At 49.5% G+C, this 22,284-nt stretch overlaps 2 protein-coding genes across 4 annotated transcripts; one reads left to right on the top strand and one right to left on the bottom strand.

Moving 5' to 3' along the window:
- Positions 1-1,601: 1,601 nt before the first annotated feature.
- On the top strand, positions 1,602-3,418 carry NT5C (5', 3'-nucleotidase, cytosolic). The gene is made up of 5 exons (XM_058561566.1): positions 1,602-1,974; positions 2,318-2,418; positions 2,495-2,555; positions 2,760-2,874; positions 2,996-3,418. The coding sequence occupies exons 1-5, from the start codon at positions 1,648-1,650 to the stop codon at positions 3,253-3,255; spliced, it is 864 nt and encodes a 287-aa protein (XP_058417549.1). The 5' UTR covers positions 1,602-1,647; the 3' UTR covers positions 3,256-3,418.
- On the bottom strand, positions 3,396-20,756 carry ARMC7 (armadillo repeat containing 7). 3 transcript variants are annotated; one of them, XM_058561570.1, is made up of 3 exons: positions 20,279-20,740; positions 20,044-20,187; positions 3,396-5,098 (listed from the first exon to the last, which is right to left on the bottom strand). In XM_058561570.1, the coding sequence occupies exons 1-3, from the start codon at positions 20,367-20,369 to the stop codon at positions 4,737-4,739; spliced, it is 597 nt and encodes a 198-aa protein (XP_058417553.1). In that variant the 5' UTR covers positions 20,370-20,740; the 3' UTR covers positions 3,396-4,736. The 3 variants fall into 3 exon arrangements, with proteins under 3 accessions (XP_058417553.1, XP_058417555.1, XP_058417554.1); XM_058561572.1 differs by having other exon boundaries at positions 4,958-5,098; positions 20,108-20,187; positions 20,279-20,756; XM_058561571.1 differs by having other exon boundaries at positions 5,037-5,098; positions 19,998-20,187; positions 20,279-20,741.
- Between the last annotated feature and the right edge of the window lie 1,528 nt (positions 20,757-22,284).

Here is a 22,284-nt window from a genome sequence, read left to right as displayed (position 1 = left end):
TCCATGTAATTAGAAGGGGACAGAGGGATCCGAGTTTCCTCTAGTGATACAGGAGACAGAAGATAGGAGAAAGCTTGCTGGGTTCTAGGCAGAAAGTTCCAGATCAAAATGCTATATTAAATGTCCAAAGTCGGCATTATTAAGACCTGGCTTTTAGGTCTAGGTGTGCTCCTGACCAGCTGTATGCCTTTGGCTTGTCATTTGGGGCTCAATTGTCTAACTTAAAAAGTGACACCTTTGAACTAGGTCAACTCTAAAGCCCTTCGAAATGACTCGAGCATAATGTGTAACCACCAACTCATTTGGGCACCTCTTGAGGAAGAATATGGGTATTTATAGGTGGAGGGGGTTTAAGTTTTTCTTCCCTTAGCGTGTAAAGCATTTGCAAAAATGGAGAATCAACAGCTGTGCTAAGGGATCCTTCTGATTTACTCAAACAAGTTAGCCCTACAAATGCTAGCCTGAGTTACAGTTTCTATTATGACTTGGACTCTTCACAGGTAGGGAACCTGCACCCTTCTCGCTTAGTAATGGTGGGGCTCCTGGAAGAGATGTCCCTGATTTGTGTCACAACTTGTAATTTGGCTTTAATTTTTTAATTCTACGAAGATAAGTGCCTGATCAAAATTAAGGTGTTCTGAGGGAAGGACCATTCTGCCAGTCATTTTGGTACTATCAACAGATTTTAGGAAATTCTGTGTAAACATGTTTGCTGAAGGTGTTCAATTTTCCAGAGTTAGAAGGCTTAGAGTCTAGAAAATGATCCTAAAATGATGATGATGATGATTACTATTAAAAGACACCCAACAGCAGAAGAGTCAGCATTTCATTGACATTGTAGACCTCTTACCCAGTTGTGTGACTTAGTGAAGGAGGGGGGAAAAAAAAAGTCGGAGACGTGGTATTTATTGCTTATCCTGATTCCACCTCTTAAGCATTTTGAAATTCGATCATCTTAGACTGAGACGCCAGGCTTCCCTTTGTAGTGCTTCTGTTACATTGGTTTGGAAGTATTGGGGTGTTCAGATGGGGAATTACAGGAAGGTAGGTCACTTTCTCAAATTTGAGTTCGTAGTTCGTAAATATATCTTGAGTGTAGTCAGGAAATTGCGTGAAATCGATGACAAAGGGAATGAACAAAACAGCAATGGCCAGCATTTTCCAGAGGCGCACGTAACTGCCGATTCTAGAGGAGAGATGGCAATGCCACAGAAAGGAGGGCAGTGGTCTCTTCCAGGTGGACCTGGGCGTTTAAGGAGATGCTCCCATGTTTCACGCCAACTCTGGTTTATGAATTCGTTTTTTACGACCTTGATTCACACGAACCGGTTACTGGGAGCCCCCATGATGCGGGCCTTGGGTCGGTGCTGCCTTCACGCGGCGGGAGCTCTGGTGCGGGGTCCGGCGCGTTCCTGCGCCCCCGCCCCACAAGCAGGGAGGGCAGAACCGCCGGTGGCCCCAGGGCCTCCAGGTGCGGATTCTGAGGAGGTGGAGCCAGCCCCACAGGTTTAAGGAGCCTTGACGCTTCCCAGTGTTTCGGATCGTCCTTCTGTCGGGCCCCTGGAAGGTCAGCCCCTACTAACTTTCGGGGTGAGTGGGAGGTGTGCACGCCGTGTCCCGGGGAAGGCCTCGCGCTCCCCGGCGCCCATGCAAATCAGCCTGGAGCGCCCCGCCCGCCCCGCGGCTCCGGAAGCCGCGGCCCCGGCGCCCGGCTCTGCTCGGCTCCCCGCGCCCCTCCGCGCTTCCGCCCGGCCCCCGCCCCCGCGCCCTCCCCGGCCGGCGCCCGCGGCGATGGCGGTGGCGGCGCGGCCCGTGCGGGTGCTGGTGGACATGGACGGCGTCCTGGCGGACTTCGAGGCCGGCCTCCTGCGGGGCTTCCGCCGCCGCTTCCCCGGGGAGCCGCACGTGCCGCTGGACGAGCGCCGCGGCTTCCTGGCCTGCGAGCAGTACCGAGCCCTGCGGCCCGACCTGGCGGTAGGAAGGGGATGGCGGCGCAGCGTGGGGCCGCCGCGGGAGCGGGGAGCACGACCCCACAGCGTCCCCGGGAGCGGGGAGCCCTCCCCTTCGGCAGGACTCTCTCTGCTCCATTTCCGGAGACACCCCTTTTCTGTTTAAAATTAACAAAGCTCTCACTTCAGATTCCACAGTTCACCCCGGGACAACAAAAGTATGGGAGAGTGCTTCCCCCTAAACAAAATCCTCTTCCTGAAGCTCTGATTTGGGGACTGAAGTCCCCTCAGGAACCTCACTTTGCGGGTCCTCCCTGGGGCTAGACGTGCTGGAGGCAGAAGCTTGGGCAGAACACTGTATCTTTCAGGACAAAGTGGCCAGTGTGTATGAAGCCCCAGGCTTTTTCCTAGACTTGGAGCCCATCCCTGGAGCCTTGGAAGCCATGCGGCAGATGAACGACATCCAGGAGTGAGGAAGGCTGCGGAGGGAGGGGCGGTGGGGAGCAAGGCCGGGCATCACCCTAACCGAGGCTCCTTCCCTGCAGCACCGAGGTCTTTATCTGCACCAGCCCTCTGAGGAAGTATGACTACTGTGTGGGCGAGAAGGTGCGGCAGCCCCAGTACCTCATGGGCAAACTTAGCTTCCTAAGTCCTGATTTTTAAAGAAACCAGCACAAACACAGAAAGTGCTGTGTGGGGAGGAGGGGAGCAGCATCTCTCAAGGGCTGTGGACCCCACTTAGACTTGCTCACTGGCCCTGAATGCAGGGGCCCATGAGACCCCACTGACAGATCTGTGCCCCCTACACAGTACCGCTGGGTGGAGAAACACCTGGGGCCCCAGTTTGTGGAGCGCATTATCCTGACGAGTGACAAGACGGTGATCTTGGGGGACCTGCTCATTGATGACAAGGACACCATTCGAGGTTGGATTCATTTTCCTTGGCAGCCCCCAGGCATCTGGCCTGTTGGGATTAGGGAGAGGGAGTAAAAATAACCAGAGTACAGATTGCATGCTCACTGCCTTTCTCCTGTGTCCTGTCCTAGGCCAAGAGGAGACCCCAAGCTGGGAGCACATCTTGTTCACCTGCTGCCACAACCAGCACCTGGCCCTGCCCCCGACAAGGAGACGGCTGCTCTCCTGGAGTGACAACTGGAGGGAGATCATAGACAGCAAGCGGGGAGCTGTGCAGTGGGACCAAACGGGCCTGGGGCTGCTGCAGGGACAAGTCGAGGGACCACAGCACTGGACAGTAGCTGAAGGAAGGGCAGGCAAGCCAGCAGGGAAGCCCAACAGAGCCAAGTGACAGGGCAGCGTCATGGTGGTGCCCCCAGCACCGTGGAGCAGGGAGACACGGGAACCTCTGTGCTCTCACAGGCCGGCCATCTACAACCTCCTGAGATGGCTGGCATGGAAACATGGCGGGAATATAAGTTAGGAACCTTTTTAATAAAACACTTTGGCTCGCTGCTCTTTTAAGGTCCTTTATTTGGGAAAGTAAAGGGACAGGAGCCCTAGGGAGGCAGTTGGAATAGAGGCTGAGGAGGAGGCCTTCCCTCCCTCCATCTTTCTTCTTATCCATTAGTCCCATAATCCTCCCCACCTCCACGTCGACCTGGATACCATGCCTCTGCCTCTGCCTTTCCTTGGCCTGTAAGAGGTCAACCTTAAGGGAGTACAGAAGGGAGACCAGGATCCCCCCATTGCTCCTGAACCCCAACTTTGCACGGGAGTCCCACACCCCTTCCCCTGTGCAAACCAGCGTACATCGTGGACTCCAAGCCACACACTTGATGTCGGTACCTGGTCCTCTCCCTTGAGCACCACTCTTACTTGCATCCCTGAAGCCCTCCTGAGCCTGAGACGCACTTCAGGGACAGGGACTCCCTGTCACTAGCCCTGAGGGCAGAGAAGGAGGGCCAGGGCTTTCAGGTGGAGACCATGGTGTACTGAGGGGAGAAGACACAACTCCACGGATTTGTGCTTGTATTCTGATGTGTCACCCTCATGGCCTTGGTCTTAATGCCTGACGGCCATATTAACAGTCACTGGGCTACGTCACTCAAGAGCAGGGACCACATCTTCGTCTTTGAAGCCCTAACACGGTGCCTAGCAGACAGGCCTGTGTGGATAAACGGGTAATCTTGGGCAATAGTGTTCTCCAGGCCAGTGCCCACCATACCCAATGCCTGGCCTAGAGACCTTGTGGGGCAGGTACCCAGGCTTCGTAGCCCTGGAGTGGGCACAACACCCTCCCAGAGCCCCAAGATACTTGTAACAACAAGGCTTCTCATTTCTATTCTTCAAAATTACTCCAGACACTTCTGTTAAGGGATAAAGCCTGTTTCCTCAATTCCTCAAGCTTAGGCAATTCTCCTAAGCCCCAGGCCCAGCTGCTCCTCAGGAGAACCGCCTTCTGCACAGCCTCTGGATCTAGGGACCCTGGTGCTTCTTACACGAGAGTGAGAGCCTGGCAGTGGGGTGGGCTGGGAGGCAGGACCTTCACCTCTAGTTGGTTCAGAGTGCCAGCCTGTGACAACGGCACTGCCTCTGATTTCCTTCTCCGTGTGTCCCGAAGTCTGGCGTTCTCACTCATCTCCTAATGCCTTTCATCACAGTGTAAATACCTGTCATGCTGAGAAAACTCACCTTTACAATGGCCGAAAAGGCACCATTTGGGGAGAATGTGCTCAGTGGGAGCTATGCTGCTCCTGCTTCCTGAGCCCCCATGAGGATTTGGTCTTGTCTCTGGCAGTGGGGGTGCCATGGCCTTGAAGTCTCCTTGGATCAGGGCTGCTGTGGGGCCTCGGTCCTTGGCAGGGGAATACCCAGGGCAGAGTGACCCCGCCAGCTGCGGGCTTCAGCCACCTGGCTTGGAGAACAGAAGTCTTCCAGGAAGATCTGGGCCAGGTTCCGGAGCCTCGTGTTGGCCGAGAGAGAGAAGCGCAGCATGCACTGGACCACGGGCATGGCGGTCAGCTCTGGGTGGGAGCTAGAGCCTGGTGAGCTCAGGTACATGATCGTGGTGACAGCAGATAGCACAGTCTCCTCGTTGGGACTGGACAGGCAGTTGATGATGAGTGGGATGCCCCCTGTCTGCAGGATGTGCTCCTTGTTGGCCTTGTCTGAGCACAGGTTGCAAAGACCTCCTGGAGAAGAGCAAGGTGAGTCTGGATGCCTCAGCCCTGGACCTCCACCCATCTCCCCTCCCAGCTCCTCTCTGCCCACTGAGTCAGGGAAGGGCCCAGGCCTGTGAGAAGGTGGCCCAGGGACAAGGGATCCAAAGTCCATTCTGGTCTCCAGCCCTCCCTTTCAAAGTTCCAGATAGGCCTTCCTGCCTGCCACTGCCTGCCACAGCCTAGCCTTCTGGAAGTGGGCACTAATCCCTTTCCCGCTTGGTTCAGCCAGTTCAATGGTTGATATACTTTTGTTTTGTTTTGTTTTTTTTGTGAGGAGGACTAGCCCTGAGCTAACATCTGATGCCAATCCTCCCCTTTTTTCTTGAGGAAGATTGGCCCTGAGCTAACATCCATGGCCATCTTCCTCTACTTTATATGGGACGCCGCCACAGCATGGCTTAACAAGCGGTGCGTCGTTGCGCACCCGGGATCCGAACCTGCAAACCCTGGGCCACCACAGGGGAGCGCATGCACTTATCCGCTTGCGCCACCAGGCCAGCCCCTACTTTTGTTTTTTTAAAGTAAAAAACCAAAAAAAAAACCCACAATGCATCATCACTTTAGAAGAATTTAAAAATATAGGTAAGGTGATGGTTTCACTGGTGTATATATACGTCAAAACTTATCAAATTGTACCCTTTAAATATGTACACTTTATTATATGTCAATTACCTCAATAAAGCTGTTAAAAATATTAGAAAGAAGCCAAAATATAAACCATCTTAATCCTACCACCCAGACATTTAACATTTGCTTTTCATTCCACAATTTTTAAATATGTGAATACATATAAATATTTAATAAATACACGATACTCTCCTTACTGTTTTGTAAGCCAGCTTTTCTCATTGAACAACGTATTGTGAACATCTTTCCATGCCAACAAATCTACAATCATGGTATCATTAATGGCTATGCAATGCACCATTTTATGGATACAGTATAACTTATTAAGAGGTTAGAAAATTTTAGCATCATTTTCACATCACTGTTACTTGGATACAGGGGGCCCAAAAAAAGGCCAGAGAGGCCTGAGAGTGAGGTTCTGGATCAAAAAACCCACTGCTCAGGTATTGTGGCCAGACCCCACATTCCCTCACATCAGGCCTATGAGCACTCAGTGCGGGAAGCTGACTTCCTGTGTGTCCTGACTGAGCTTCCTGCCATCGTGGCACCCCTGCCCTTAGGTTCCTGCTCCATGCAGAAGAGGGGCTTCCGGCTCATTTGTACAACATGGCCGACCAGTCCTGAGTGTCCAATAAGGACTGAGTCATAGCCTATCCACTTCCCAGCTTCTCCTGAAACAAGCAAAAAGAACAGGGCTTCCCCCAGCCTCAAACCCAACTGGGACATCTTTCCCAGCCAGAGAAGACAGGTGCCTGGGGAGGCCCCTGCCGGGGACACTCCTCCTCCTCCAGGGGAAGGAGTCTGACCAGGTTTGGCACTGCTACCCTCTCCCTATCCATACCTGGGTCAGTCTGAGGCCTGCTAAAGGGAAACGGGTTTAAAGGTTTTATCTGTTTGGCCTCCAGGGACGTCCCACTGCATCTGGAATAACATCTAAACTCCCTTCCATGGTCTTCTGGCCCTGCACCATCTAGTCTGGTCCTTCTTCTCCCCGTCACTCACAGCAGTCACCAACCTTGGGACCTTTTGGCCCTAGATCTTCACACACTGCCACCCTCTTGCTGGTAACCAGCCCCTCACGGCTGCCTCGCCAGTGCGCTTTCCCTGCAATACCCACTAGCCGCTCCTGCCACATCCAGGCACTTCCCTCATGACCCTGCTTCATTTTCTTCACATGCTTAGAACTCTGAGAAATCATCTCCATCGATCTGTTTTCTTGCTTACTGCCCACTGAGCCCCACTAGAAGGTATATGCCTGAGGTCAAGACCTCGGCTGTCTTATTCCCGCATGTCTGCAGTACCTGGCACAAGGGGCGCTCCACAAATATTTGTTGGAAGGGTTTTAAAGCAGTGAGCAGGGGAAAGGGTTGAACTGCAGAGGGTTGGGGGCTGGATGGGATGGCTCCCTGAAACTCTACCCACCTTGGACTTCTGCAGTTCTGGGATGCGGGCTGTGGCTCACAGACGGGGCACATCTGTGGGAGGGAAGGGGCTGAGTGGTACTCCTGGAGTCATGAGGAAGATGTGCTGCAGGACAGGGACATAAGGCCCTCTGGCAATGAGGGCCCTCCCTATGGGACACTCAGAGGCCTTCCCTGCCAATCTCTACCTCAGCACCCGTTCACCCAGTGGAGCCCTTAGCATAACCGCGGGTCATCCTGTTGACTACCTTCTGTATTTGCTGTCGTTCCCATCACTGGGCACCATAAGGCAGGGCCCTGCCCTCTGGTTTACCTCAGTATTCTAGGGGGTTGCAACTGTGGATACTCCCTGGACATATGCTAGGAACATGACTGAACCCCACGAAGCAAGAGTTACCATCACCTCCATTTTAGTGGAAAAAGTTGAGGCTGTTGAGTAACTTGCCCAAAGTCCCAGAAGATGGGGAGGCCTCTGCCACTCCCATGGGAAAGGGTGTCCCTCCAGAAGCCACAAGGACAAATAATCCTGCTACAGGCAGATGCCAGGCTCAGCAAGGAGCAGGGACAAGTAGAAACAATCTGGCAGGCCTCTGGCTTCTCAGACACATCTACACCATCTCTTCTGAGCTGAGAATGGTGACCCAGCCTCCCACCCCCACAGCAGACTCAACTCAGGAGTGGGGGATGGGATTTATCTCTGCTGTAAAGTGTGATAAGATGTAGCCTGAGTCACTCTCTGGCTGGTGAGTCATCACACCTAGGTGTGCCTGGGCAGGGCGCTGCCACCCAGGCCAGGGGATAATCAGGACAGCGGCCCTGTCTGCTCCCCATTTGCAGGCCTGGGAAGCCTCCAAGGACAGATCAGGTAGGTGCCTGACAGAGCTCTCCAGCTGCCTGGGCCCCAACCACAGGAAACTGTTTAAGCCCCTCTACCTTGTTGGTAGCGACCCTCGGAGATGGAAAGAGGAGTAAGGGCCTGGAAAGAGAACTTCAGGGGTAAGAAGGCTAAGCTGGAGCACCCAAGATGGAGCCACAGGACCCAAGAGAAGCCACGGCCACAGTTGCTTTGAGCCTTCCCTCCTGAGTCCACCTCTGTGAACCTGCCCTGAAGAACTAAGGAGGCCTGTTGTAGAAAAAGAGCAACACAAAACTTGGAAGCTTCCTACATAATGCTCAACGATAGAAAACTGGTTAAATAAATCATTGGCAGGCACATCTGTATGCTGGAAAATTATACAGTTCTAAAAATCATGTTTTCAAAGAATAATGTGCGAAAATGCTTGCAATATAAGGTTAAGGAGAAAAAAAAAGACATCAAACTGTATATACAATAAAATTGCAACTAAAAAAAATTAGTCCAATAAGATGTCACCCCTTCTGAGAGCCTTCCATGACCACCCTCATAAGACCCTCTATCCATCATGCCCTCCCCTCACTGGCCTTCACTCCTTTTCTTCGTACTTAAAGAGTTCTTTGTCAACTCATTTATTGCCCCACTAAACTACAGACTCCATGAGAGTGAGGACTTTGTCCTGTCCCATTCTGTAGCCTCAGCCTGGCATACAGCAGGTGCTCAATAAATAACTTGGTGGTTTTTTTTTTTTTTTTTTGGTGAGGAAGATTGGCCCTGAGCTAACATCCGTTGCCAATCTTCTTCTTTTTGCTTGAGGAAGATTGCCTCTCAGCTAACATCTGTGCCAATCTTCCTCTATTTTGTACGTGGGATGCCGCCACAGTATGGATTGATGAGCGGTGTGTAGGTCTGTGCCTAAGATCTGAACCTGCGAACCCTGGGCTGCCGAAGCGGCACGCATGAGCTTAACCACTACGCCAACAGGCCAGCCCCCCTCAATAAATAACTCTTCTTTTTTTTTTTTGTGAGGAAGATCAGCCCTGAGCTAACACCTGTGCTAATCCTCCTCTTTTTGCTGAGGAAGACCGGCTCTGAGCTAACATCTATTGCCAATCCTCCTCCTTTTTTTCCCCCAAAGCCCCAGTGGATAGTTGTATGTCATAGTTGCACATCCTTCTAGTTGCTGTATGTGGGACATGGCCTCAGCATGGCCGGAGAAGCGGTGCGTCAGTGCGCGCCCGGGATCCGAACCCGGGCCACCAGTAGCGGAGCGCGCGCACTTAACCACTAAGCCACCGTATAACTCTTAAATGAATAGATACATTAAAAAAAAGACAAGCAGGAAACACACCAAAATGTTAACAATGGTTATCTCTGTGTAGCTCAATTATGGGTAATTTTAATTTTCTTTATTCTTTATTTTCCAAGTCTTCCTCAATAAAAATGTTATTTTTATAACCAGGAAAACGAAGGTATTCTTTTTTTAAAGCTGAATTTCAGGGCCGGCCCCGTGGCTTAGCGGTTGAACGCGCGCGCTCCGCTACTGGCGGCCCGGGGTTGGGATCCCGGGCGAGCACGGACGCACAGCTTCTCCGGCCATGCTGAGGCTGCGTCCCACATACAGCAACTAGAGGGATGTGCAGCTATGACATACATCTGTCTACTGGGGCTTTGGGGGGAAAAAAAATAAATAAAATTATAAAGCTGAATTTCACTCAAAAAAGAGAATAATTCATCAAATGACACCATTAAAAAAGTAAAAAGGCAAAAGGAGAAAACAGTCATAGAATATATATCTGACAGAGGACTTGTATCCAGAATATATAAAGAACTCCTGCATATCAATAAAAGATGAACACCACAATAAAAAAACGAGCAAAGAGATTTGAACTAACTCTTCACAAAAGGGCAAATACATATGAAAATGTGTTCATAGTTATTTATCAGAGAAAGAAAATTAAAACCACATGAAGATGCCACTACACACCCATCATAATGGCTAAAGCAAAGAAGACTGACAATCCTAAGTGCCGGTGGGGAGATGGAGCTATTGGAACTCTCATATGCTGGTGGTGGGGAGTGTAACACGGCATAATTATGTTGGGAAACTATTTGGCAGCTTCTAATAAAGTTAAACATACATCCACCCTATGACTCAGCAACTCCACTCCTATGCGAATTTATCTGAGAGAAATGAGTACATATGTATACAAGAAGACTTGTATGACTTGTATAAAAATGATAGCTTTATTTATAATGGCTCCAAACTAGAAACAACTGGAATCTCCAACAGTAGGTAACTGGATGAACAAATTGCTGCATATTCATACACAGACACAAACTAATCATATTGTAACAATTTGGATGAATCTCAAGACATTCTGTTGAGTGAAAGAAACCAGACACAAGGGTACATTCTGTATGATTCCATTTATATGAAGTTCAAGAATAGGCAAAACTAATCCCTGGGGACAGAGGTTAGAACAGTGGTTACCTGGGGGTGGAAGACACTAACTGGGAGACGGTATGAGGGACCTCTCCGGGGAGATGGAAACATTCTATATCTTAGTTTAAGTGCTGGTTACATAGATGTACATATACCTTAATGAATTTAAAAATTCATCCAACTGATACTTACGATATGTGCATTTCACTGTAGGTTGATCATGCTGCAATTTAAAAAATGGTTACCAAACAAAAAGGAGAACAAGTTCTGACTGGCTGATGAACATGTTTTGGACACACCAGACAAGACAGAGAGAAAGAGAACAAGAGCAAAAGCAGGGCCCTTCTAAATGCGGGAAACCACAGAAACCCCCAGGGAGAGGCAAAAAAGAAAACCTCAAGTGCAGCCTGGGATGAGAAAGCTGGAGGCTCAGAGAGGTCACGTAGGTGACCTCCAGTCACACAGCAATTAGGGCATTGGTGCTGGGAGGGACAGGAGGGTTTAAGGATTGTCCTGGGGATTAAATGACGTCATGCTGACAATGCTTAGCCAGCACCTGGTGCCTGGGGGCTGGGTGAGCCCTTGGAGAGAGTGGCCCAAGACATTACTACATCTGAGGACCCGCCTACCTCAGGGCGCTGCGCTGGTTGCAGCCCATCCCAGGTCAAAATCTTCATTTGGGACTATTTGTTCTTAGGTTTTACTTTAGCATCTTGAAAAAAGTTCTTTCCGAAATTTCAAGTGTGAGGGACAGAACAGGATATAGAGAAAGCTACCATTATGGGCAGGGGGAGGGGGGATGACAAATATACATATATGTATATGCTCACACTCCATATGAGGCGGGGAAGAGGGTGGAAGGGACAGGAATGGAAGTGAGACTTCTCTGAAAATACCTTGTAATACAGTTTTGACTTAAACTGATGAATGTTTCTAATAAGAAACATCAAATTAAATCAAAAGAAAAAAAGAATCATGGCTTTTCATCCTTCTGACTTGCATTTTACTTACAGAAATTTATCCTTCAGGTATACTCCCCCAAGTGAGAAATGACATACAAATAAGGTTACTGCTGCCCCACTGCTTGTGAGAGCAAAATGGAAACAACCTAACTGTCCATCCCTAAGGGGCTGGCTAGACGTCAGGCCCTCCATGTCACGGAATACCGAGCAGCGTTTACAGAGAATGAGGAGCTCTTTATGGGCTGATACTGCAGATGTGCAGATATGATACTAAGTTAAAAAAAAAAAAACACCATAGACATACTATACTACTAAATGTGTAGGACATGCAAAAAAGCATACATATAAATATATACATATTTGCTTGTAAATCCTGAAAATATCTCTGATACATAGAAACTATTAACAGTGGTTGCCTCCAGAAAAGGCTACAGAGGGAGTTACAGTTCACTACATACCTTTTCGAATTCTGTACCATGTGAATCAATTATGTCTTCACATAAATTAATGAAACACATACATCCTGCTTGTGCCTAGAACTAAGAAGGGGAATTGGTCTCTGCAAGTCAGGGAAGGAAAGTGGAGGCTGCCCTGGTGCAGGTGAGGGCTGCCAGGAGCAGCCTTCTGAGCTAGCGTGCAAGGCAACAGTGGGGTGAGAACCTCAACATCCTCTCCTTCCTGTAATGGGAATCCTGCCACAGGTGGATGGCTGAGGAATTTCTTTTTAAGCAGAAAGAGGTATGACCCCAGGAGCCTAACTGATCAGCGAGCACAGGAGGGGTACACGGGAGCCCCAGAGTATGAAGGACAGAGAAAGGGCTCTGTGGTGGACAGACCTAGTTAGAATCCCAGTGCTGCCACTGAGGATCTAGGCAACCAGAACAAGCAACTCAATTTCTCTAAGCCCAGGTTTCTTCATCAGTAAAATAGGCAGAGAGAATTAAATGTGATTAAGGCCCTTCCCTGGCACACAGTAGATGTGGACCAAGCATGCACCTGCTTATAGGCCCAGAGGCTGGCACAGAGCCATACCTGCAACCCACACATACAGAAAAGGGTTGACACATACAGGTAGAGTTTAACAATGCGAAAGCAAATGTCCATGTAACCAGCACCAAGGTCAAAAACTAAAAGACTGTCAGCAATCCAGAAGCCTCTGCATGTCACTTCCTGATTCAATTCTCTCCCTCTTTCAGAGGTGAACACCCCCCTGACTTGTAATAATTTAATAAAATTTTTTAAAAATAAGGTAGACACCAAATATTTATTTAAACAAAAATGCTAAAACAAGTACATTGGGAGGGTAAGGACAAGGGAACTTTGTGTTTGTGTGTAGGGATAGTGTAAGAGAGGTAAATGCCTGTCTTAGGAGGCAATACAAAAAATTGAGACAAATCAAGAAAGAGCAAAACTATGTTATTTAGAAATAGGACAGGGCCGGCCCCGTGGCTTAGCGGTTAAGTGTGTGCGCTCCGCTGCTGGCAGCCCGGGGTTCGGATCCCGGGCGCGCACCGACGCACTGCTTCTCCGGCCATGCTGAGGCCGCGTCCCACATACAGCAACTAGAAGGATGTGCAGCTATGACATACAACTATCTACTGGGGCTTTGGGGGAAAAATAAATAAATAAATAAAATAAAATTATAAAAAGAAAAAAAGAAATAGGACAATAAATATTAGACAAAATAACTAAAAATTTTTAAGGAGGGTGCCTGTGCAGCGGGAAGGGGTGGAATGCGGGAGTGTTAAGACTTCTAAAAGCATGTACAGGTGTCATTTAGATAAACAGAAAAATTAAATAAGAAAAATTAAATGAGATAATGTAGGCACAGCACTTAGGGTCAGGTTACACAATAATTACACAATAAATATTAGGTATTATTAATAAAATAATTTTTAATTAATAAGCAGGACCTTTTAAATTTTTAACAAAAAATTAAGTTTATTACGCACACACACACACCCTAAATGCTATAATTCAGTTCTGCCTATTTTTGGACTTTATAGAAATGGAATCACACTGTACATATTATTATGTGTCTAGCATCATTTACTTAACATTATGTTTGTAAGATTACTGCATGTAGCTGTAGATTGTTTATTTACCTTCCTAAGTAGTATGAATATCCCACAGTGTTGGTATCTATTCTGTTGTTGACTGTTTTCAGTTTGGGAAACAGTCCCAAACTGTTACAGACAATGCTGCTAGTAACATTTTTGCACATGTGTCTGGATGTGCATGTGCTCTAACCCTATGAACATAACTGCTGGGTCTTGGGGAGTGCCTAGCTTCAATTTTACTAGATACTGTTTTCCAAAGACAGGCCACTGAGGATTTATCTACCAGCCTTTTCCTGAGCACCACCACCATCTGGTGGCAGCTATGTGTATTGTAGGGAATAAAACAGGAAAACGATTTAACCTGAATTCTAAAGGGCCACCTACTTGAACTCTGTTTTAGTAACAAAACTGCCAAGTATTCTGTGATATCCTAGCCTTCACCTAGTTTTCATGGAAGCAGAGATGTCTCTCCTGGTTCCTTTATATCTCCATACAGCATCTAGGATGGTGCAGGTAGGTGCCCCATCAGGTAGGTGCAGATGATGCACATAGAGCATATAGGACACCTGAGAGTCAACCAATGGTGCTTTGGGCAAACATTCCCAAATTAAGGTCAAAGGCTGCCAGAGGTTTTATTTGGGCGTGAGCTCTAAATTCTTTCACACTTTCGAGTATTTACTAAGATCCTGGCTTTATACCTGGTTCCCCATAATTCACATCCCCCACCCCAAACAAGGGCAGCTCTGGCTGACTAGTGCCATCTCCCAGCGGCAGTTCCTCTTAGACATCAATCAAATGTGGCCCCGGGCTGTGAGAACCACCTGTGTAGCAGGAATGACATCCCACCAGAACCACCTCACAGATTTGTGGAGGTGGCAAGGTGCAGTGAAAACAAAGAACAAGGGAAGAAGACATTCTGGGGTTTGAGCCTTGGCTCTGCCAGTTGGGTCCCCTGGGCACAGAATTTGGATCCAGGCAGACTGAGGTAAAGCTGGATGTGTGGGTAAACTCACACATCAAGAGTAAGCCTCAGGCAATGGACCTAACCTCACTGAGGTGTTGTTTCCTCACAAGTAAAGAGGGCTTAGTACTACCTGCCTTGCAGTCGGTGACAGATTCAGAGACCTTGCAGGCAGTGCTGGTACTAGGTGGGCAGGTGCTGGCGAATGGTGGGGACATGGTGGGCATGTCGAAGAGGTAGCTTTTATCATAACAACTCCCAGACCAGAGCCCTTGACCCTGAGGGGAGAAAAAGCAGCCAGGACCACAACCAAACGGTAAATAAAATAGTTCGAAACGGGCAAATCCACAAAAGAAAAGGTCAAGAAAGGGAAAGGTACAGAGGAGACTTGAAAACCCATGTTATCTGCAATGGCTGTAACCAGATTCTTCTTCAGGGCTGCAGCTAGAGTGACGCAGGTATTTGAGAGGTCACAGGAGAATGACTCCTGCAGACAGACAATGGTCAGGGACACACCAGTTCACCACTGGTGAGTGACTGCCATGGCTTTCAGGCCTGCTGTCACAACTGACAGAAGTAACTGCAGCCAAACCAAAGTGCTGGTGGAGACCAGGCTTTCAACCCTCACAGAGCATGCAGAGCCACTTGACAAAAAAGAGCTCTACCTCATAGCTGACTGCATCAGGACCACCACGGAAGGATGCCTGCGATTGTGGTAGGCTGCAAGGACAGATGGAAGGAAGCCTGCATTCTGACCCTAGCCAGCCATTAACCAGCCGAGGGGCAGCTGTCTGTGCCTCAGTTTCCTCATCAGTAAAATGAGGGATTTGGAGTAAGTTCCTTTCTAGCTTTCAGTCCACAACCCTAGGAATTAAGAACTCCTCAAAGGGCAGGGAAGTAGTCAGGAGAACAGCTTCAAGAATCTGACAGCCTTGGGTTTAAGTCCTAGGTCCAGCACTCTTCAAATCTCTGACCAACCCACGGACCCTTCCTAAGCCTCAGATCCCTTATGGGAAAATGAATGTTAGCAGCACACCTACTTTTAGTGCTGTCTCAGGGTCAAAGCGACAAAGTGCAGGAAGCCAGTGCCTGGCACACATAAGTGACAGCTATTATTACAAGTCCTAGTAAGCGTGACAGCACCAGTCCTGTAGCTGGGAGGCGGAGCGCAGTGCCAGTGCACGTGGGTAGTTCCCTTAACAGGACATCACCCCACCCCAACTCACCTCTCTGGGAAACGAGGGGACTGATTCTCCTCAAAGGGGCTACAGATACCACATCCCTGGGTGGAGACCTAGGGGATCCTATAGCTGCAGACACTTGATCTCATTCCATTCCCTCTGTGAGGCAGCTACTGATACCGCCCCACGTGACAGATGATGGGAAAAGGGAAATCACACACCCAGAGTTCAGTGGGGGAGCGAGGACATGAACACAGGCTTGCCTGACCCTGAAGCCCAGCTCTCACCAAACTCACTATGCTCCTTGCCAACAAATGGACATTGTGAGCCATGGCCATGGGCAATCTAACTCAGCTCTCCTCTCTGCCAGTTATTCTAGAACCGACCCCACTCAGGGCTGCAGCGTCAAGTCATGGGCAGTACTCTGCACCTTCTGGGTCCTTCCCTCCCCTTCCATCCTCTTCCCCATACCAAAAGGCCTGAGCATCCAAGGCATAGCAGAGATAAGCAAGGCTAGGCTCTGCCCTCACGGAGATCACAATCTCAGGCCTGCCACCAGAGATAAAAGATTTAAAACTACAAAGCGCAGCACAGAGCCTTTTAGCAGCAGAATAAGCAGCTGACAGTGTTTTCCATTTAGTACCAGAGACATTAAAAGAAAAGGAAATAGGAGCAGTAACAAAATACGCTTCTAAGTGCCACTGGGACTCTCTTTGTAAGTTATGCACGATAAATACAAGAGAAATTTAATCTGCAGAGGATCCCATGGAGAGATTCAATGCCGAGGAAGCTGCTGCTCTTGGGATTAAGGACTCCGCTCTGGTGGGAAGAAGGAGGAAGAAAAAAAAGGAGGAAAAAGTGGCTGAGAAAAGTAAAACTGGTGATTAGGATGCTAACAATTCTAGACAAAGCACCTTCACAGAGACACAGACACACACACACACACTTCTGCTCCCACAATAGTCCTGCGAGGTAGGCAAGGCACAGAGGGGACAAGGCTCGGAGAAGGGACAGCACTCGCCCACAAGAGCCAGCTAAGAAGGGGAGAAGCTGCGACCGTGGACTCCGGGTCCAGGGCTTGGTCACCCACTCTGGGAAGCAGCCCAGGAGAGCAGGAACCCAGGCCAGGCCCAAGGGTCTCCCATAGCTCCCAGCTCAGTGGGCCAGCATCTCAGAGTGCTCCTGCCTTGGGAAAGCTGCTTTCTGGTCTTGTAAAAACTTTTCTTGGGTGACTCTTTTCTTGGGTGACTCTCTTTTTAGGCAAGTTTTCTCTAGAGGCAAAAGCCCGAGCTGGAGGAGCTCTACCACTCCCAGGTGGAGGTTCAGCCACATGCTTCTACAGGGGCCACTGTCACCATGCAGATGGCAGAAGCTGTGGAGTAGAGTTAGAAAAAGGGAGGGGATGGAGGATTTACACTGAAGAAAATCTTTTTATTTTTTGTGAGCAAGATCAGCCCTGAGCTAACATCCGTGCTAATCCTCCTCTTTTTGCTGAGGAAGACCAGCTCTGAGCTAACATCTATTGCCAATCCTCCTCCTTTTTCCCCCCAAAGCCCCAGTAGTGGTATGTCATAGTTGCACATCCTTCTAGTTGCTGTATGTGGGACGCAGCCTCAGCGTGGCCAGGCAAACGGTGCGTCGGTGCGCGCCCGGGATTGGAACCCGGGCCGCCAGTAGTGGAGTGCGCGCACTTAACCGCTAAGCCATGGGGCCGGCCCCTGAAGAAAATCTTTAAGTGACCAATTTTTTAGAATATTTATTTAGCATAATCTTCCAGAGGGGCAGGGACATGAGCCAGTACCACTCTTAGACCCGAGCCACTGGGGCTCCTGCCCTGGCCCTGCTTTAGAGGGCCTCACTCTGACCCTCTCCATGGGTTGATGAGTCCAGGGAGCCCACCCAAAGGCCCCCCTTTCCCCTACACCTGGATCTCCAGGCCCTAAATATGTTCCTACAGCTGTAGGTGCCTCTTTCCTGGATTCTGACTCCCAGGGGTAAACTCCACTGTTGGTGTGTGCACCCCCACTGTCAGTGCGTACATTCCTAAGTCAAAGGAGTGGCCATGGGGCAGTTGTTCTTAGGGTGTGAAGGGAGCTGGGATGTCCACACACGTGTGTGAGAAGAGAAGGTAGGCCAACGCCCATTTGTACTCTAGCCCCAGATATCACAAACACAGGGGCAGACCTGGATGGTCTTTCAAAAACTTAAATTACACTTACCTATGATGTATTCAGCAAAAAAAAAAAAAAAAAAAGTGTTGCTTGATTCTACCAAGGCCTTCAATCTAATTTCTAGGTTACAGGAAATAAACGGGAAGGGGATAGAGGAACAAACCAAATAAAGCCCAAGAGAGGCAACCAGACAATTCAGAAGGTGGGACATTTTGCAGAACTGAAGAACTAACCTGGATCCTTCCACAATTAGTGATATTAAAAAAAGAGTCTGGCCTGGCCCCGTGGCTTAGCAGTTAAGTGTGCGCGCTCCGCTGCTGGCGGCCTGGGTTCGATCCCTGGCACGCACCGACGCACCCCTTCTCCGGCCATGCTGAGACCGTGTCCCACATACGGTAACTGGAAGGATGTGCAACTATGACACGCAACTGTCTACTGGGGCTTTGGGGGGAAAAAAAATAAATAAAATTATAAAAAAAATAAAAATAAAAATAAAAAATAAAAAATAAAAAAAGTCTATTAATGATTAAAAGAGATATAAGATAATTTACGTAGTGACTTCCTTCCAAAGAACACAATATGGAAAGGGTGGGGAGAGTAATTTACAGCGGAGAAACCTGACAAATACTACCTCAGCCAGGGGATCAAGGTCATCATCAACAGTGATAAGTCATATTGACAGCATGTACTCTTGATATGATGCGACGAGGCTGGCATTTTACCTGGGTCACCCTCCCCAAACCCATAATGCAGCCTGATCATGAGAAAAACATCAGACAAATCCCAATTGAGGGATAATCTACAAAATTCCTGACGAGTACTCCTCAAAACTGTCAAGGTCATCAAAAAAAAGGAAAAGTCTAAGAAACCGACACAGCCCAGAGGAGCCTAAGGAGACGTGACAACTAAATGTAATGTAGTATGAATGGGATCCTGGAACAGTAAAAGGACATTAGGGAAAAACTAAGGAAATCTGAATAAAGTATGGACTTGAGTTAATAATAATGTAGAGTTAATAATAATTTATCAATATTGGTTTATTAATTGTAACAAATGTGCCACACTAAGATGTTAATAAGAGGGGAAACTGGGTATGGCACATAGAGGAACTCTCTGTATTATCTTTGCAATTTTCCTAAAACTGTTCTAAAATAAAAGTTTATTTAAAAAGAGCGAGAGATAAAGATCTAAGGAATATAACCAGATGAAATGCATGGATCCCAGATTGGATCCCGGCTTACACAAACAAACAAAATGTCCTTTTGGGAACTATTAGAGAAATTCACATAACTGTGTATTAGGTAATAATGGAATTATTAAAGGTAGGTTTCTTTCCCTACATGAATAAGATTCCTTTCACTATGTAGAGAAATGTTATTTTTAAAACATGCATGCTGAAAAAAGAATTTTTGTTTGCCCTCAGAATAAATTTCAAACTCTTTCCCATGGCCTACCTCTAAGCCCCTGTAAGCTCTGGTGCCAATGACCTCTCGAACCTCATTTTCTACCACTCCCCGCTTCACTCACCACAATCCTGCCACTCCAGCCTTCTGGCTCCTCCTGCTGTAGGGTTTTCCCTAAATGCCTTCCCATGATGGCCCAAACAGAAGTAGTCCCCAGCTCCGACTGCTCTGTCTCATCACCCTGTTTATTTCCTTCAGAGCCTCAGCTTTTTTTTTTTGTTTGCTCACCATCTGTCTCCCCTACTAGAATGGAAGCTCCTTGAGAGCAAAGACCTTTGCCCAACTTGTTCACCATCTCACCAGCATTTAGAACAGTACCTTGCTCATACAGTACATGCCCAATAAATATCTGTCCAGTGAATAATTCAACAGGTCTTAGACCATAAGAACTACACGAACCATAAGCTACACATTCCAAGTTACCTCTGCTGTTCTTGATAGTAAAACATTAAAATAAAGATGTTTGAAGGATCACTTTTTAAACTTTTTTCCCTCCAACTGGCTTCAATCCATTCCCTCCTTTATGACTTCATCTCTAAGCAGGAGGGAAGGCAGACAGGCAGAGGGAGTCCTGGGCGTGAGTTCCAGACCTGACTCAAGCTAGCTGTGACCTGGACGATGCGTGAACCGCGGAGGCGGCACAGACATCGCGAAGGTCTGCCTTGGCAGCTGAGGGACTGCCTAAGAGATTCCTTTCCCAACGACTCACTTCTCACTCACTTACCTCACCACAGCCCATCAGGCATCTGGGGGCCCAGCCCCATCCTTACCAATAGCAAACTCCACCAGGGTCTCATTCTCCTCCGACAGCGAATCGAGGAATAAATCAAGGACCTGCAGCTGCCGCAGATACTGGTAATTGCTGGGATCATAGGCGAAATTGGCGAGGTTGGCCAGGACTTGTTCCTTGGCGTCTGCAGCGGAAAAGCAGAACTGGAGCCAGGTCCCGGGCGGCGGCCGCGGCCAGACCCCCGCCCCGTCCCGACCCCATCCTGCCGCTCTCACCTGGGCTCTCCGTCTCCTGGAATTCCGTGACCAGCGCCTGCAGGTACCCCAGGCGCCCAACGTGGGGGTCTACCTTCGGCTTCTGGGCCATGGTCGGGGAGGCGGAGGACCTCCAGCGCACAGGCAGGAGAGTGTGGGAGGTGAGGCCGGAAAAGCCGGGAGAGAACCTGTCCGGGCCTCTACCGATAAGGGTAAGGGCGGACCGGGGCGCGAAATATCTTCCTTTTCTGGGTTCAGGTTATGCAGTAATTTGCAGGTGGAATTGGGATGAGGAGGATGGGGTGGGGCCTCAGGATCTTGTAAGAGTTGGGCGTGAAAAATCTAAATTGCGGCGTGAAAGACAAGGACTGCGCTGTGCGCTGGAAGAGGTAGTCGCGGTACGCAGCACTCCTCCGCTGGGCTTGATTTTCAGCTCGATTCCGGGCTTCCGGTGGAAGGCACGCTTACCTCCGCTCCAGAGGGCGGAAGGGGCGGGCTGAAGCGGGCGAAGGGCGGGGCCTGTGCTGAGCTCGGCGCGCGTGCGCGTTCCGCTTCTCGCCTTACTGCCGGGGTCGCGGCGAAGGGCGTTGGAGAGTTATGTATGCATTGATGAGCACCTCTAGGGTCCTTGGGAGCTCAGAGGCGGCGGAGGGTGTACATGTGGGGGGCTGTCGAGGCAGAAGCATCTCCAGACCCCCTTGCACCTGAGGAGAAGACGCAGCTCAGCCTCCTCGACCAAGGGACGCGGGCTCGGCTCCCTGCGCCCCCAAGATGGGTCCTTTGACACTACCTCTTGCTCGGCTTTTGCAAAAACCGTCTGCTCCGCAGCCCCGAGCTGAGTCCGCCACCTCTGGCCAGAAGTCTCCGGAACTGGGTTTGTCAGCCAGGTGGACGGGGAGCGCTGGGGCAGCACCAACGGGCCGTAGGAACCTCAGTTCACCCAAATGCACCGCTTTAGCGGCTTTCTGGGTTGTGCAGCCTTGAATGCTGAAGCCCTTCAGCCTAATTCTTTCTCGGGCCTCTCAGGAAGATGGTGTGTGACCGAGACCCTGTAGGCACAGGGAATAGAGCACCAGGGAGAGAGGTGGCCCTGCTGCACTCCAACCATGCTTGAAAATGTAGGGGTTAAAGGGGCTTGGGCTGTGAGCTTCTTGAGGGCAAGGCCCATGTACCTTTGTTCCTGGGCCTGGCATGAGGGCAGAGTGGCTGCCACACTCCAGCCTCCACAGGCCCCACCTCTGTGGGCTTAGGTCCCTGTGGTCAGCCCCTGCTCTATGCATGCCCCCTGGGGCAGGAGTTATGACCATAGTCTGGGTGCTTGGGTACTGTGGCTGCTCCATGGGGGTGGTGGCCCCAGGCCCCTCGCCAGGCCCTTCAGCTTCTTTGGGGAACTGATGTGACCTAGGGAAGTACATCTTAGCCCAAGGTATCAGGGGGCTTCTCTGCCTTTGGCTGGACAGAGCAGCGAAGGCCTGGGGACCAGGAGCTCAGGGCTTGGGGACAGGATGGCAGTGAGCTCCACCCTGTGCTGCTCAGGAACTGCTCCAGACCCTCTCTAGGGGATTTCCGGGAAATCAGCTAAGTGTGGGTTCTGGCATCAGATGGGTCACCCTATCCTCCCTTATTTGTTCCTTGCCAAGGCCTCAGAGGCCCTCCTTGGGGAATAATTCTCAGTCCCTGGTTTTGTGCTGAGGGCAGCAACCAGGTCTTACTCCTCTCTGCCCAGTCCCTAGCACACAGTAGATGCCCAATAAATATTTGTTGAAGGAATTCTGCCCAGAGATTATTGCCACTCTTGCCCGAGGGCAGATGAGCTCAAAGTCCCCTATGCTGAATGTTCACTGATATCTTTTTTCCTTAAAAGAAATTTTTTTTAAGGATAGGGGCCTATTAGAGGATGCACATTTCAAAGCCAGATGGCTGCTAGCACTGGAAGCATTCACCTACCCACCAGCCCCAACTCCTTCCTCTTCCACTCAATTAAGATAGGTGAGACAAGACCTGGTAAAATGTGTCCCAGCATTCCC

The sequence above is a fragment of the Diceros bicornis genome, chromosome 18 (genome assembly GCF_020826845.1).
Source record: "Diceros bicornis minor isolate mBicDic1 chromosome 18, mDicBic1.mat.cur, whole genome shotgun sequence".
Lineage (NCBI taxonomy): Eukaryota > Metazoa > Chordata > Mammalia > Perissodactyla > Rhinocerotidae > Diceros > Diceros bicornis.
Note: the sequence above shows the minus strand (reverse complement) of the source record. Positions and strands in the feature narration are given on the sequence as shown.